General features: G+C 50.2%; 1 protein-coding gene across 4 annotated transcripts in view; it reads left to right on the forward strand.

Annotated features, from left to right (window-relative positions):
- Positions 1-277: 277 nt before the first annotated feature.
- The window catches only part of KCNA6 (potassium voltage-gated channel subfamily A member 6), a 33,366-nt gene continuing 17,434 nt past the window's right edge, over positions 278-16,209 (forward strand). For 2 of the 4 annotated variants that reach the window (XM_066257732.1, XM_066257730.1), the window contains exon 1: positions 278-5,809. In XM_066257732.1, the coding sequence (XP_066113829.1) occupies positions 1,009-2,601 (1,593 nt within the window). In that variant the 5' untranslated portion in view covers positions 278-1,008 and the 3' untranslated portion in view covers positions 2,602-5,809. The remainder of the gene's footprint in view (positions 5,810-16,209) is intronic. The other 2 variants (XM_066257731.1, XM_066257733.1) reach the window with 2 other exon arrangements.

The raw sequence follows: 16,209 nt of genomic DNA on the forward strand, positions 1-16,209 counted from the left end.
ACATTGAGAAAAGCGGATTGCGGGAAGGGGTGGAGGGGATGTGGTAGGAGGGTACTGGTGCTCGTTGGGGGGGGGGGGGGGCGTGAATGTGAACGTGCGAAGGGGAGAGGCGTGCCGGGAGAGCGCGGGAAAGATTACTGGTGAGGCAAGTGTGTATCTATTCTCACAGAGCCCTGGCGCGCAGCAGCCCCTGGCTGGGCGAGGGGTGTGAGTGGGAGTGGGGTGGGAGGGGGCAGCAGGCGGGGCCTGCCACGTCACTTGGGGAGTGTGTGTTGAGAAGGAAGGGCAGAGCGGAGAGCCGATCCGCTGCAGCTGCGGTGGCTGCAGCAAAGGCTTGGGCGGTGGGGAGGTGGGTCCCCGCGCCCTGGCGCCGGGGGAGCCCCAGGGCCCTCTCTGAGGCCTGAGGCTAGGCCCACAGGAAAGAGGTGGTGGCTGTGGCGTGGGAACGGCGACCGCGGCTAGAAGAAGCCCGCGGTGGACGTAGGGCGGAGGCCGAGCCCCGCCAGGAGTCTTTGCAGAACCGGAGGGAGGCGCATCTGGCGCTTTGGTACCCGCGGCACTCTGGGGGCTCGAGCTGTTGGAGAAGCGCAGTGGGAGCTGGGAAGTGCTAACCCGGCTGGAGGGCGGACCCCTGCGTCCTGGAGCCCAGTCTCAGGCACGGAGGGGGCGAAGCCACGCGTCCTTTCGGGCATCCAGTATCACACGCGCCAGTTTGCGGTTGCAGGTATCCCAGTAAGCTCTAGCATCCAGGCGCGGACAGCTGGAGGCGCGGACCGCTGGAGGCGGGGAGCCAAATCATCCGAGCCCCGGGCACCTCCCCTGACCCAGCCTTGCAGGGACCAAGCTTCGCGGCTCACGGACCCAACCGCAGGTCAGACCGCTTGCTCGGAGGCGCGCGAGCCCCACCCTAGAGAGAGGACGCAGCCAGGAGCTGGGAAGCGCTGCCGCGCTCCAGAGGTTGTGTCGGGGGCGCTGTTCTAGTGGCGGGGAGCGCACGGCGGAGAGGACATGAGATCGGAGAAATCCCTTACGTTGGCGCCGCCGGGGGAGGTCCGTGGGCCGGAGGGGGAGCAACAGGATGCGGGAGACTTCCCGGAGGCCGGCGCGGGCGGGGGCTGCTGTAGTAGCGAGCGGCTGGTGATCAACATCTCGGGGCTGCGCTTTGAGACCCAACTGCGCACCCTGTCGCTGTTTCCGGACACTCTGCTAGGAGACCCTGGCCGCCGCGTCCGCTTCTTCGACCCCCTGAGGAACGAGTACTTCTTCGACCGCAACCGACCCAGCTTCGACGCCATCCTCTACTACTACCAGTCCGGGGGCCGGCTGCGGAGGCCGGTCAACGTGCCCCTGGACATCTTCTTGGAAGAGATCCGCTTCTACCAACTGGGGGATGAGGCCCTGGCGGCCTTCCGGGAGGACGAGGGCTGCCTGCCCGAAGGCGGTGAGGACGAGAAGCCTCTGCCCTCCCAGCCCTTCCAGCGCCAGGTGTGGCTTCTCTTCGAGTACCCAGAGAGCTCTGGGCCCGCCAGGGGCATCGCCATCGTCTCTGTGTTGGTCATTCTCATCTCTATCGTCATCTTTTGCCTGGAGACTTTGCCCCAGTTCCGTGCAGATGGTCGAGTCGTAAGCAATGGTGGTGGTGTGAGCAGAGTCTCCCCAATTTCCAGGGGGAGTCAGGAAGAAGAGGAGGATGAAGACGATGCCTATACATTTCATCCTGGCATCTCCCCTGGGGGAGTGGGGGCAGGGGGCTCCCCCTCACTAAGTACTCTAGGGGGTTCCTTCTTTACTGACCCCTTCTTTCTGGTGGAGACCCTATGCATTGTTTGGTTCACTTTTGAGCTCCTGGTGCGTTTCTCTGCCTGCCCAAGCAAGCCAGCCTTCTTCCGCAACATCATGAACATCATCGACTTGGTGGCCATCTTTCCCTACTTTATCACCCTGGGCACTGAGCTGGTGCAGCAGCAGGAGCAGCAGTCAGCCAGTGGAGGGGGTGGCCAGAACGGGCAGCAGGCCATGTCTCTGGCCATCCTCCGAGTGATCCGCCTGGTCCGGGTGTTCCGTATCTTCAAGCTGTCCCGCCACTCCAAGGGGCTGCAGATTCTGGGCAAGACCTTGCAGGCCTCCATGCGGGAGCTGGGCCTGCTCATCTTCTTCCTCTTCATTGGAGTCATCCTCTTCTCTAGTGCCGTCTACTTCGCAGAGGCAGATGATGATGATTCACTCTTTCCCAGCATCCCGGATGCCTTTTGGTGGGCAGTGGTTACAATGACCACAGTAGGTTATGGGGATATGTACCCCATGACAGTTGGGGGCAAGATCGTGGGCTCCCTGTGTGCCATCGCTGGGGTCCTTACCATTGCCCTACCGGTGCCTGTCATTGTCTCCAACTTCAACTACTTCTACCACCGGGAGACGGAGCAGGAGGAGCAAGGCCAGTACACCCATGTCACTTGTGGGCAGCCTGCACCGGACCTGAAGGCAGCCGACAACGGACTAGGCAAGCCCGAATTCTCTGAGGCCGCCCGAGAACGGAGACCCAGCTCCCTTCCCACTCCACATCGGATGTATGCAGAGAAAAGGATGCTCACTGAGGTCTGACCGATGCAGGCAGGGCCCACACGAGAAGGGTGACACTCAGAAAATAATTTTTTAGGCTTCCTTCTCATTTTCCATGACTCTCACCTGAGCTCCAGTTGACTTCCTGACTCCTTCCCCTAACCCCAGTGCATGGCATCCAGGACCAAATACCTGGATTGTCTACTCTGTTGCTTGGTTCCTGCAGCATTCAAGTTTTATCCATCTAAGTAATATTTTTGAAATTCTAATGGTGCCACCCGTTCATGCCCATCTTCTGTTATATGGATGAGATTTCTGTCCGAGTTTCCTTCAAGACTGATTTTTCATGTCTGAGACTCCTAATAGCTACAGAGGTGTCAATACATGTAGGTACAGAGATGTCAATAGGATGGAAGTCAGGTGATACCCGGGTCCTGCTTCTCTCGTTAGTGTCCTTTGCTTTGGGGCATTCACCTGTCTCATAGCTTCTGGCCAGGTAGTAACTGGCAAAAGCTGGAGGATAGAAACAGTATTCACCTTGCTGTTTTATTCCAGGGCCCTGTAACACCTGCTGGTCATCCTGCAGAGGACCTGTGGGAGAGCCATTAGCAGCACAGTCTCAAAATATATGTTATTCATCTTTAATCTTGGATGGAATTAGAGAAACTACAATTAAACTTGACCATTTGGAGGACATTAGCGTGAGTCCCGGACCAAAGGGGCCAATGGATCCTTCCAGGTGTGTTCTGGCGCAGTAGACATCAGTCTTTGGTCTACATTTAGTTCTTCCCACTTTACCCCCTCCACACACATACACTAATCCCATGACTCCTTAGCTTCCAGGAAGGTTCTTTCTCAGAGCCAATTATTCTATGTGCAAGTGCCTTCCTGTGCAGAGCAACTGGAAAAAGGGAACCACAAAGCCAGGAGAAATAGCTGAATAGAGTCAGACAACTAGCATGTCCACATATCTGAAGAGAGGTGTCACTTAAACAGATATGGTCATTTCAAAGGGGCAGAGAAATCTTGTCGCAGATGGAAAATCTCTCCCCCTCACTTTCCCCCAACCTCTCTAGCCCTCTACCCTTTTTGGGGGGTGAGGGGTTTGATTTAAGACAGTTGAAGGCTTTCTAAAAGAAACTGCAGCTTAAACCTGCAGTCAGGTGAAAACCACATTGGTTGCTAGTGTGGGTTCCGCCCATCTTGTTGGGAATAGAATAGGTGGTTTAGAGCGAGGAAGAAGCCTTATTTCTTTACTGGCAACCAGGCTGCTACAGGTTTCTTGCTGAGTCAAGCAAACGTTTGCCTGCTCTGCCCCTTGGAGCTGCAGCCAACTTGCTCTAACTGGTAAGGTAACGTGGTGGTCTCACCACCTGGACTAAGCCATCTCCTTCCATTGAGACCCCTGCCTCCCCCACATTTCCCATTTCCCCTTATTTCTGTCCTGGTTACATTGTCATTTGTCTGTTGCCTTGATAACTGTGATGTACTGTTCTGAGCTCTTTTGGGTACAGTTCAGAAACCAAAAGGACTGTTAACATGTTTTTAATTTTATATCTATGCTTTAAGACTCTTGAATGAGAAATGAGATTTTTTAAAAAAAATTATTTTCTCAAAGAGCAACTTATGAAGGACAGCCTTTTGAGGGTTTCATTGAGAGACACTATGGCTCCCATGAGCGCCAGATCTCAGTCTGGATTTTGCCACAGCTTTACGGGGTAACTTTGGCACCACTCTCTTTGTGCCTCAGTTTCCCCACCCATGACATGGGAACATTAATGTCTTCCCCTCCCTACCTCATGGGGAATGTTCAGTGAACTCATCTGGGAAGCTGGGGACAATGCTATGCAAATGTGTGAATTTTAGTAATGGACTTGAGTTTTAGTTCATTACCCTGTCTCCCGCCTTCCACAGGCAAAGGCTTCCCCCTAGAGTTTCTGCCTTGGATCCAAAACCCAAGAATAGGCCATGTTGGGCCATTAGCTCCTCAAATCCCTTTCTGGCCTCTAGAACTTGGCCTCAGTCTTTCTTCTTACCCTTCAGAAAGGAGAGTGCTCTTTAGACAGGTTCAGTGGGATCCTTCCAGGACCCAAGCCCACTTTGACTGAGAGCTGAGCTTCTCCAAGCCTGAAATATACAGTAGGAGACAGAGGAAGTCATGATTCAGAGACCTGCTCTGAGGCCATACAGTGCTGCTTTTCCAAAACTCTTCAGTTACTTCTAGGTATCCGGGGAAGGGCCTGGCCGGGGGTAAGTGTTGGAACGTGTAGGCACGTATCTCTGTCTGTGTATGTGATCATCTTCATGACCATCCCGGATAGAACATTTCCTTTTCAAGTCAGACCATGCCTGAAAGTAAAGGGTTTGTGGAGCACTGGGCTCTCCAGGGACACTGGTTGCCATAGCAACCTTCCAGACTGTGCTATCTTCTGATTTGGGCAGCAAGGGAGGACAGGAGACTACATAGCCTCAGCCTCTGAAATGGGAACACCTCTGCCACATTGGGTTAGGGGCTGCTGGTGCCAGGACAGGGGTGTGCGACCTTTGGGAAACAGGTCCCTACCACTTCCGCCTGGACCCTTCTTCCTGGCTTCCCACCAGGCAGCTGAGGCTGCCTCATCTTGCCTTCGGCTCTCCAGAAACTTGAATGCTAAGGAACTGCCACTTAAACCAATGTCAATGTCCTCTTTTCTCAAAGTGACAATGGGAGCATTGAAGGGGACTGGCTCCTCAAGGGGCAGCCAAGCCAGGGCCTTGCTGAGAGTCATAATAGTTTTGGTCCATGATAGTGTCATCTCCTCAGAGAGTGGCTCCTCCCAGCTCTAAGAGAGATGGAGAGAAATGACATTCCTCCCCCACCCCAGGGAACCGTCTGGCTCCTGGGAGGGATTTCATATGTGGTTCTTCTTCAGATGTCGAAGAAAAACTGAGAGGCTGTGACCTGACCTAGTTTCTGTGGAGGATTTCGCCAAGGGATCCCTCTGTGACTCTGAGCCTCTTTCTGCACATTCTGTGCCCCAAGCACCAAGGGAATTTGTGCCCCATGCTGCTGTGACAGCTGGAGCAGCGGTTTCCCAGCTGCCAGCAAAGTCCGGGGCCTGGGGCTATTTTTACACCTGACTCAAGCCAGCAGCAGCACCCGAGGGTCCTCCTGGATCTGCTAGGCTCACCAGAGACGTGGGATGTTCCTCCTGCCTGATCATCCCCAGGATGAGAGCTTAAGGGACAGCTGGCCGTCTGTGCATCTGAGGTAGATCCTACTGCTGGGGAATTCCGTGTGGGCTCAGTCCTTTGGGCTGTATTATGACTTAGGGTGGGGAGGGGTGGAGAGAAGGTGGGCGTAATGCGTTTGCGGAGAGGCCGGCTTCCTCCAGCAGCCTCCTTGACGCATTCCTGTGTGTGTTCTCTGACTCCATCTACTTCGGCTTCCTTCTCCTCTGCTTTGCTGTCCCTGCCGCTGCTCTGCCCCGCCCTTTCTCATCTTCTCCCCTTCTCCGCGTTTGTTGGCTTCATTCTCACTTGCTCTGTGCGTTTCCTTTTCCCCCCATCTCCCTACTGTTGTTTCACTATCTTCTTCCTTCCACGTGTATCTTTCTATCTTTTGCCCCCTCTTCACCTGTCTAGCAGCTGGGATCACCAGTAGGATTTCTGCTGAGGTCACACTTGGAACTTGAGGACTGGCTGTGTTTGCTGAGAAGGTTGTCCTCTAGCTGCAGGGCTCCCTTCTCTCCTGCCAGCTCCTTAGATCATCTTTTCCCACCACGCTCACCTCTGTGGTGGGAAGTCCTGAACTTATGAAGCAAGATGAGATTGCTGTGGGTTTAGAAAAGTGTCTGCCAGAAATTTCCTGAACCTGCCAGGTTGAGAGAGAGAGAGAGAGAGAGAAAGAACCTAGTAAGTCTCTGATAAATACTGTGCCATATAGCACTGAAATATATTCACCTTAGGGCCCCCCAACCTTAAGAAGCTTACAGAAATATTCAAGATGAAGGGACAATAGAAATAACAAAATACACAGATAAAGGAATTTCCCTAGAAGAAGCCTGTTTCATTGGAAGGTTCTCCCAGCACCCACCTGTATCTCTTGTGCTCTAAAGGCAAGGCAAGCTAGGACATAAATCTCACGGGTGCAAGGTGCAGGGGACACTGCTTGACAAGATGGATTGAGATTCAGCAACCAGTCTGTAGGAGCCTGTGTACCCTCCTTGCTGGAGGCTGGAGAGCATAGGGTAAATCCAACCCTCATCAGGACATGAGGGGGAGGGGCTACTGGGGTGGTCATGGAAGTTTTCTGAGACAGGCTTGTGCTGAGAGTTGTACAACTCTATAAAGTAACCAAAACGCTCACTGATTGTGAAAGAAAGTGACATGAGGCTAATAACCCAGGAGAGTCGCATCTTGGCTGGGGGACATGGATCGGATTCACAAATCTAGAAATTTAGCAACTTTAAAGATAGACCAGACTGAGCATCCAGGATGGAGTAACGATTCTTTGCTTCTGCCGCATGGGGACACTTCAGAGCCTTTCCTATAGTTGCTCCTTGCTACTCGTGTACAGCGCCAGGAACGGATCTTTTCTTTTTTGACAATCAAACCACGATGGGATTTGCGTATTTGTTTTTGCTCTACAGAAAGGTCAAACCATTTTTGGTAAGTGCAGAGCATGGTCAGCATTATTAAACTGCCATTAGTATGTTGCACATTATTCATTACATGGGACTAAGGCAGTGAACTTACCCAAGGCAATTACACTTTGCTGGCAAAACAAAAACAAAAACCTCGGAAATAAATAAATAATTAAAAACCCCACCTAACCTCTGCACCTGTAAACACAGGCTTCCTGTAGAAATTGCACAGGGCTTTGGGTTCCCTTCTCCTGGCCTCCCTTTCCCTGCAGCGCTCACTACCCTTTCACAGCCAGCTGACGGTCCCAGCAGTCAGGGGCTCTGGGTAAACACAGGAAGTGGGGCTAGTAGCCTTCAACCAGACTCTGCTCACTGCCTTCTCTCACTGGCCTTTTGCTCACTAATCCCTTCCTTTCTTCCCCTCTGTGCTTTTCCTCACATGACACCTTCCAGTCCTGCTGCTTATCTGTCCTCTCTCCACCGGCTGAACCTTTTGGCAGTATGTCTGTCCCCTGGCATCTGTATGTAAATGCCAAGTAGATTCCCAGAGAATAGTGTCCATCCAGGACAGTCTGACTGGAACTGGTGTCCCGGCTGATTGGTTTTGACTGGATGTGATTGCCCCGGGAAGCAAAGTGTGGTATAATTCTAGCTTGTCAAGGTCACTTAGGGGAGGAAAAGAAATCCATTCTTGCAACTGTAGGATTTCCTGTCACCATCCCACTTTCTACCTGGCTGCCTCAGGTTGCACAGATGCCTCATGGCAGAATCAGGCCTGGAGCTTGGGGCTTCAGGGGAGACGGGAGCTTCCCAGATTCAGGCCACTGGGAATAAGGACAGATGGGCTCTCGGTTCTCATGTTACTGTGCCGCCTGATGAACTGCTTTCCTGTTCTGGAGGCGCGGTCTCTGTGGGGTTGATAGTCATGTCTTTCCTGTGCATTTGCTCTGAACTCCCAGAGAAAGGAGTCACCCCGCCTCTTCATCCCTCCTGGTTCTCACCCCTTGGCACCCTACAGGAGGAATGGGTTAAACCCTGCGGTGACTGCTTTTGAAAGATGATCCAAACAGAACAGTGACTCCCTTATTTCCAGAGCAAAAGAGGAAAAGGCGCTTACCGTATAGTCAGTATCATTCATCCTGGTCTCACACTGGCTGTCACTTATCCTATTTGGGGCCCAACCCTGGTGGGGTTTATAACAATAACAAAAAAAATTTTTTTTTAACACAACTCAAATCTCATCATTGTTATCATGGAGAGAATTCTCATCATTGTTACCGTGGAGAGAATTTTTTTTCCAGCGGACACTCTGCTCTCCCCTAGCAAACGTCTGGGGACTTTAAGCAGCCGTGGCTGCAGGCTGCAGGCTGCAGGGAGCCTGGGCAGACCCTGGCTCTTTTGGCGAGAGCGAAGCCGACATTTCAAAAGGAAATTGCAGCCACGCAGTCTGCTGGCGCTGCTATTTTTGACGTGCTTGCTTTTTGCTCAGGCTTGACAACCGCTGTCTCTAAGAGACAGACAAGCCCGCTCTTGGCAGCAGAGACACTTTGCTTTGAAAAGGAACACAGGAAGGCTGTCTGCACTGGGAGGGGCTGGGGGACCTGCCACGCCCTCCCTCCCCTGGGGAGCCGGGCACTGGGGAGCTGTGGCAGGTCTCAGGCTGGAGGTGATGTCCTTGTCTGGTGAAATCTCACTCAGCTTTCCTTCTTAGTACTTCTATCAAGAATGAGAGTGCACCATTCATTTAAAACACATTCGGTGCTTTCAGACATCATGTCATAAAACAAAGCGGTTAGGAGCATAAACTCTGTGGCCAGATTTTCTGGGTTCAAATCCTACCTGCTCACCAGTGCCACTTACCCTGCTGGGTGACACTGAACAAGTTCTGAGACCACAAGGTGCCTTGGTTTCCTTCTCCATTGAGTGGGGGGATAATAAGCATACCAATCTCACGGAGCCGTTTTGAGGATTAAATGAACTAATACAGTGGTAGTCAACCTGGTCCCTACCGCCCACTAGTGGGTGTTCCAGCTTTCATGGTGGGCGGTAGCAGAGCAACCAAAGTATAAATAAAAAGATAGATTTAACTATAGTAAGTTGTTTTATAAAGATTTATTCTGCCAAAGTTAGTGAAAATCCAACATAAAGTACTTGGTAAGTAATTATTATTATATGCTTTAATTTGCTGTAACTCTGCTTTAAAAATTTTATAAAGTAAAGTTACTTCCCTACTTTATAAATCACAATTACTGTGGAACCAGTGGGCAATTAGAAAATTTTACTACTAACAGAGATACAAAAGTAGGCGGTAGATATAAAAAGGTTGACTACCCCTGAACTAATATATGTACAATGTTGTTGTAATATATAACACCAGGTAACACTAGGCACATAATATAATAGGTAACAGTATGTAAGCACTATTCAAAGGTTAGCATTACTATCGTTATTATATTACCACAACCAAATGAAGTAGGTGGGCGGCATTGTTTTCCTCTTCAGCAGGTAAGAGAGTTGAGGCTCAGAGGCCGTGTTGAAGGACACAGAGCTCACATGTGGTCCACTGTCCTTAGGAAAGATATAATGGAACAGAATGCAGTGACGGTCCAGTTGGTACTAAGCAAAAAGACAGAATGGACTCATGGTTCCTAAAAGTATGCAGGGGCTCTTATTTTCCTGCTGGTTTTTCTGATGGAAAACCAGCTGGTGTCCTCTGCTCTGAAAGTCCATTGATGCCTATACACCTTTCCATAGAGCAGGAGTCCCCAAACTTTTTACACAGGGGGCCAGTTCACTGTCCCTCAGACCGTTGGAAGGCCAGACTATAAAAAAAATCTATGAATAAATCCCTATGCACACTGCACATATCTTATTTTAAAGTAAAAAAATAAAACGGGAACAAATACAATATTTAAAATAAAGAACAAGTAAATTTAAATCAACAAACTGACCAGTATTTCAATGGGAACTATGGGCCTGCTTTTGGCTAATGAGATGGCCAATGTGCTCCTCTCACTGACCACCAATGAAAGAGGTGCCCCTTCTGGAAGTGTGGCGGGGGCCGGATAAATGGCCTCAGGGGGCTGCATGTGGCCCACAGGCCATAGTTTGGGGACCCCTGCCATCGAGCTTCTCCTCACTGCCTTCCCTCTCCTCCTCACCTCACAACGTAGCATTCCCCAGGGGTGGCACTCCACTGGAGCCTTGCTCACGTACTCCTTTGCATCTTTTTCCTGGGGACAAATGCAGGTCTCACAGTTAGCCCTGGAGACAGCACCCATAAACCAGACTCCTGGCTTAGAGTTTTCGTACACTGTTCCTGTGATGGTCACCTCCCCACTCCCTTTGCAGGTGGGGAGACCCTGGGACATCCCTCGGGTATGTTCCAGGTTCCCTTTCCTCCTTTCAGGTGGTGGAGACAGGAGACTTCCAGGTTAGAAGAAGTCGGCTCCCCCTATTCCTTTGGGTGTCCCCTGCTTCCACTGTGACTAGAGAGGTTCCTCAGCTCTCATTGGGGTTCCTGCTCAGGCCAGAATGTTCTCCTGATGCTCAACTCATTCCCACAGCCACTGCAGCTTCCCAGAGAGGACCCGGCCCAGGACAGCACAGCAGGAATGCCCTCCCATCCTGAAGTCAGAGCCTCTTGGCTGGCTTGCCTTAGGAGTTCGGTCTGAATCACCAGCTGTACCTCAGTTAACCTCACAAAGCTTCAGCTTTGTCATCTGCAAAATAAGGAAGCTAATTCTTTTCGCTTTTCATGAGGTTGGGAGGCTCAAAGGAAGCTGCAAGTGAAAGGGTTTAGCAGGAAATAACACTCTCAGGTAGCAGGCTCTTCCCTCTGGCAGGCAGCTGAGGGGCTCAGAGATGCTGAATGGCCACGGGGTGGGGCTGGGACCACCTGTTCTCTCAGAGAAAGGCAGCATCCCTGTTTTCTTCCTTGGTTTTGTTCTCTCACACAAACATTGAAAAGAAATGTGACCTAAAATATCAACTCAGGAAAGCTAGCTATTTTACCAGAAGGCTCTTTGCCTGAAGAATTCACAGCAGAATCTCTAAATAATTGCACTTATGATGTGATGTAATATATAGAAATGTAATCTGAAGCTATCTTGTAAGAATAGAATGATATCCTGGTAATATATTTTTCAACAGTTAGTTTCCAACCAAAGGAAGGTAAGGATTCTCAGTCACCCCTCCCCACGAGCACCTGGAGAGAGAGGGTCACAGACAGACAGGATGTGAGAGCCAGAGGGCACGTGAGCACCTCCCTCGGGAAGGGGTGGAATGACCAGCCCCTGATCACACTGGCCATCGGTGCTCAGCTGAGTCTAGGACTCCCGTTTTCAGACTCCAGCTTCAGTATATTTTTCCATTGAAAATGGAAACCTAGGATTATTCAACCATTTTTTAAACCAACTTTATTCATTTTTTTTCTTTTTCTGTATTTTTCTGAAGCTGGAAACGGGGAGAGACAGTCAGACAGACTCCTGCATGTGCCCGACCGGGATCCACTCGGCACGCTCACCAGGGGCTACGCTCTGCCCACCAGGGGGCGATGCTCTGCCCCTCTGGGGCGTCGCTCTGTTGCAACCAGAGCCACTCTAGCGCCTGGGGCAGAGGCCAAGGAGCCATCCCCAGCGCCCGGGCCATCTTTGCTCCAATGGAGCCTTGGCTGCGGGAGGGGAAGAGAGAGACAGAGAGGAAGGAGGGGGGGGTGGAGAAGCAAATGGGTGCTTCTCCTATGTGCCCTGGCCGGGAATCGAACCCAGGTCCCCCGCACACCAGGCCGACGCTCTACCGCTGAGCCAACCGGCCAGGGCCTATTCATTTTTTACCCAACCAGACTCCTTATCTGAGCTGTCCATAGGAAAAGGAACTGAATGCTTTTGCATTTCATCTTTCTCTCTCCTGACTTTCCAGGGTATCGAGGCAACAGGCCTAGCTAGAGAGAATCCTTACTCAGATAATCAGCTGCTGGATTTTTAAGGAAGGATTAATTGTTCCTCTAGTACCAAAGATACGTTTGCACTGTGCAAAGAGAGGCTGGTTGGTGTCCAGGCCCTACCCTGGGCAGCCACGCCCTTGGCTTCTCATCTCACTGAGTAAAAGGATCTTTCACATTTCAGGGCTGTCCTCTCTGTTAAATGTTGTGACGGAGCTTCAGGAAACTGTTATAGGTTGGAAACCAGGAAAGCAGAGGTTACTTAAGACTTCTCTATTTTACAGAGGAAGGAAGGAATGCTGAACATTAGCATCTCACTCGCGAGGAGTGCCGACTTCTGAGGCCCTGAAAGGCAGAATCTTCTAGGCTCTCCTCTGCCCTTTGTTACCCTGGTAGAAAAAGAGAGTTGCTGTTGGGTTCCAGATCTCTTTTATAAATCACAGGGAGAACAAACTTTCCAGAAGTCTTGGTAGCTGAGCCATAAATCAGACAGATGCTCCCCAGCTGCCTGGAGGCAGTCTGCTTTGCTGGAGAGGGAAAGGAGCCTGGCATGCTGGGGGCCGACACACGCCTGCAGCCTTGTTCCCTGCACGCGCCCTGCAGCCTTGTTCCCTGCACGCGCCCTGCAGCCTTGCTCCCTGCACGCGCCCTGCAGCCTTGCTCCCTGCACGCGCCCTGCAGCCTTCCTCCCGGCACGCGGCCTGCAGCCTTGCTCTCTGCACGCGCCCTGCAGCCTTGCTCCCTGCACGCGGAGATCCTGACCTTCGCCCTCTGCTCATCTGGAAGTGTGTTTGATTTTTTCTTTATTCATTTTACTTAATCTGCATCTGCAAACAGTCCAGTTCATGCTTTCACATCCCACCAGAATTCCAAATAACCACCCCAGGGCACCTAACATAAAACCGTGCAGGTTACCCCTGACAACAGGTCTTAAGTCAGTGATTCTGGGCCAAATATGACACAGTACGAAATACTAACTATGACAATTGTATTTCGAGAAGGCTGGAAAAATGTATAATAAATATTGGAAGATTTCACATGCGGTGCTGGATTTTTGGTTTCTCTTGAAAAACGAAAGGTCCAGTCTCGTTGTTCCAGCATTTTGACTTCGCAACGCCAGCTAGCAGAAGCGGAGTGCCGCTGCCCCCTTCAGTGGGGAGTGGGCTCTCTTTGCCCAGTGCCCACTGAGGCTGGGGCCAGCCATCATTTTCACTGTTTTTCTCACAGGAGGGTCACACTTCCCTCTGCTTGCATTTGCACTACAGGTTAAAAAATCAAAGACTGAAGGTGCTGTGTTAAGGAGACTACACCCAGCTTACCTCATTTGGTGACTGTGGCCACTGGTACACGTGACTGCTCTCAAAGGCCTCCCTAGATGATCTCTTTTTAACTGAGCCACAGTGGCGTCACTGTTGAATGGCGTGGAAGTAGGTATGGTTGTCAGAAACAGACAGGGAGGGCCGAAGTGAGGGCTGGTGGCCTGGGGAAGAGGCAGCCCCAGCTCCAGATGAGGCAGAATTGTGCGAGTGCATGGAGAGCAGGGGCCTTGCAGGAATCAAGCACATACTCAGTTATGCTCTCTATCCAACAAAGAAGGCAAGGAGATGCGATGCAATTAAGGATTCCCATCTGAAATGATTAAAATGAGAGAAAAGCAAACTTTAGTATTTGGATATTTCCAATTTGAGGTTGATCTCCTACTTCCGGGATGTCAGATAATGAGACATGACTCTGCTCCTGGCAGGGCTGGGAGAGAGTGAAGAGTGGGGATTCCTAAGGAGGGTCGCGTGGCTTTCCTGGGTAATGATTGGCCCCAGCCACAGGCTCTGCATCTGTCCAGTGTCCGTGCGTGTGACAGCCCGAGCCCTGGGGTCGTCCCAAATCCTTTCTTGTCTCTCTTCCGGTCAAGTTTGGCTCCCAGGTGGACCCTCCTAGCTGTAAAGTTTATGGGCCAAAAGTTAAATGACTGTAAAGATGAAACTGTGTTCAACATTATTGTCTTGGGGGGAGAGATAAGAAAAACTCTCCTCAGAAAGGGAGCCCTTGTGCACTGCTGGTGGGACTGCGAACTGGTGCAGCCACTGCAGAAAAAAGTATGGAGATTCCTCAAAAAATTAAAAATAGATATACCATATGACCCAATAATTCCACCTCTGGGTATTTAACCAGAGAAAACAAAAACATTAATTCAAAAAGATATATGCGCCCTTATGTTTATTGCAGTACAATTTATAATCATCAAGATAGAGAAGCAACTAGCCTGACCAGGTGGTGGCGCAGTGGATAGAGCGCTGGCATGGGATGCTGAAGACCCAGGTTGGAAACCCAGAAGTCACTGGCTTGAGTGCAGGCTCATCCAACTTGAGCATGGTGTCGCCAGGTTGAGCGTGGGATTATAAGCATGATCCTATGGTGGCTGGCTTGAAGCCCAGGTCGCTGGCTTGAGCAAGGGGTCACTGGCTTGATTACCCTCATCCTATCAAGGCACGTATGAGAAGCAATCAATGAGCGACTAGTGATGCAACTAATAGTTGATGCTTCTCATCTCTTTTCTTTCCAGTCTGTTTGTTCCTCTCTCTCTTCCTCTGTGTGTGTGTGTGTGTGTGTGTGTGTGTGTGTGTGTGTCTTGCTAAAATAATAAAAAAAAAGCCCCGCTGGTTTGCTCAGTGGTAGAGCATCAGCCCGGTGTATGGATGTCCCAGGTTTGATTCCCAGTCAGGGCACACAAGAGAAGTGACCATCTGCTTCTCCACCCCTCCCCTCTCACTTTTCTCTCTCTCTCTTCTCCTCCCATCCTGCAGCCATGGCTCAATTAGAGCAAGTTGACCCCAGGCACTGAGGATGGCTCCATGGCCTGCACTTTAGGTGCCAAAAAATGGCTCCTGTTACAATGGAGCAAGGGCCCTAGATAGGCAGAGCATCACCCCCTAGTGGGCTTGCCAGGTGCATCCTGGTTGGGGTACATGCAGGCATCTGTATCTGCCTCCCCTCCTCTCACTAAAAAAAAAAAAGAGAAAAAGAAAAAAAGAAAAGCAACCTAAGAGTTCATCAATAGATGAATGGATAAAGAAGATGTGGTGTGTATACAATGGAATACTGCACAGCAATAAAAAAGCATGAAATTTTTTGCCATTTGCAACAACATGAATGGATCTAGAGCAGGGGTCCCCAAACTTTTTACACAGGGGGCCAGTTCACTGTCCCTCAGACCGTTGGAGGGCCGGACTATAAAAAAAACTATGAACAAATTCCTATGCACACTGCACATATCTTATTTTAAAGTAAAAAAACAAAACAGGAACAAATACAATATTTAAAATAAAGAACAAGTAAATTTAAATCAATAAACTGACCAATATTTCAATGGGAACTATGCTCCTCTCACTGACCACCAATGAAAGAGGTGCCCTTCCAGAAGTGCGGCGGGGGCCGGATAAATGGCCTCAGGGGGCCGCATGTGGCCCACGGGCCATAGTTTGGGGACCCCTGATCTAGAGGATATTAAGCCAAGTGAAATAAGTCAGGCAGAGAAAGACAAATATAGTATGGTCTCACTTACATGTGGAATCTAGAAAACAAACAAACCAGAACAGAGTCATAGAAACAGAGACCAAAAGGATGGTTACCAGAAGGGAGGGGGTGGGGAAGGATGAAAAGGGGAAGGAGAATACAGTCAATAACCTGATGACAAGTTTGCATGGTGACAGATGATTACTAGAATTAGTGAGGTGATCACACTATATTGTACATGAGAAACTAACAATGTAAGATTGTACACCAACTATACTTAAACAAAAAATAAATGTAAAAATACAAAAAAAAACCCAAAAAGAAAACAAAGTTTGAGAAACTGTCAGAGCAAACTCTTGGAGTAAAGGGTAGTGAAGGGTTTCTTTAACAAGGCACAATAAAGCACCAACTAAAATGGGAAAAAAGAAGAAACACTCTACTATTTTTCTAGCTTTACCTGTAATTTCATTAAAAAATATTTTAGGGCTAGAACTCAAGATGGAGTCTCCAGAGTGTTTTGGGCTAAAGTCCACTGAAAATCCTTAGGACTCCAAGAGAGAAGAGTTCACACCG

The sequence above is a fragment of the Saccopteryx bilineata genome, chromosome 2 (assembly GCF_036850765.1).
Source record: "Saccopteryx bilineata isolate mSacBil1 chromosome 2, mSacBil1_pri_phased_curated, whole genome shotgun sequence".
NCBI classification, from domain to species: domain Eukaryota; kingdom Metazoa; phylum Chordata; class Mammalia; order Chiroptera; family Emballonuridae; genus Saccopteryx; species Saccopteryx bilineata.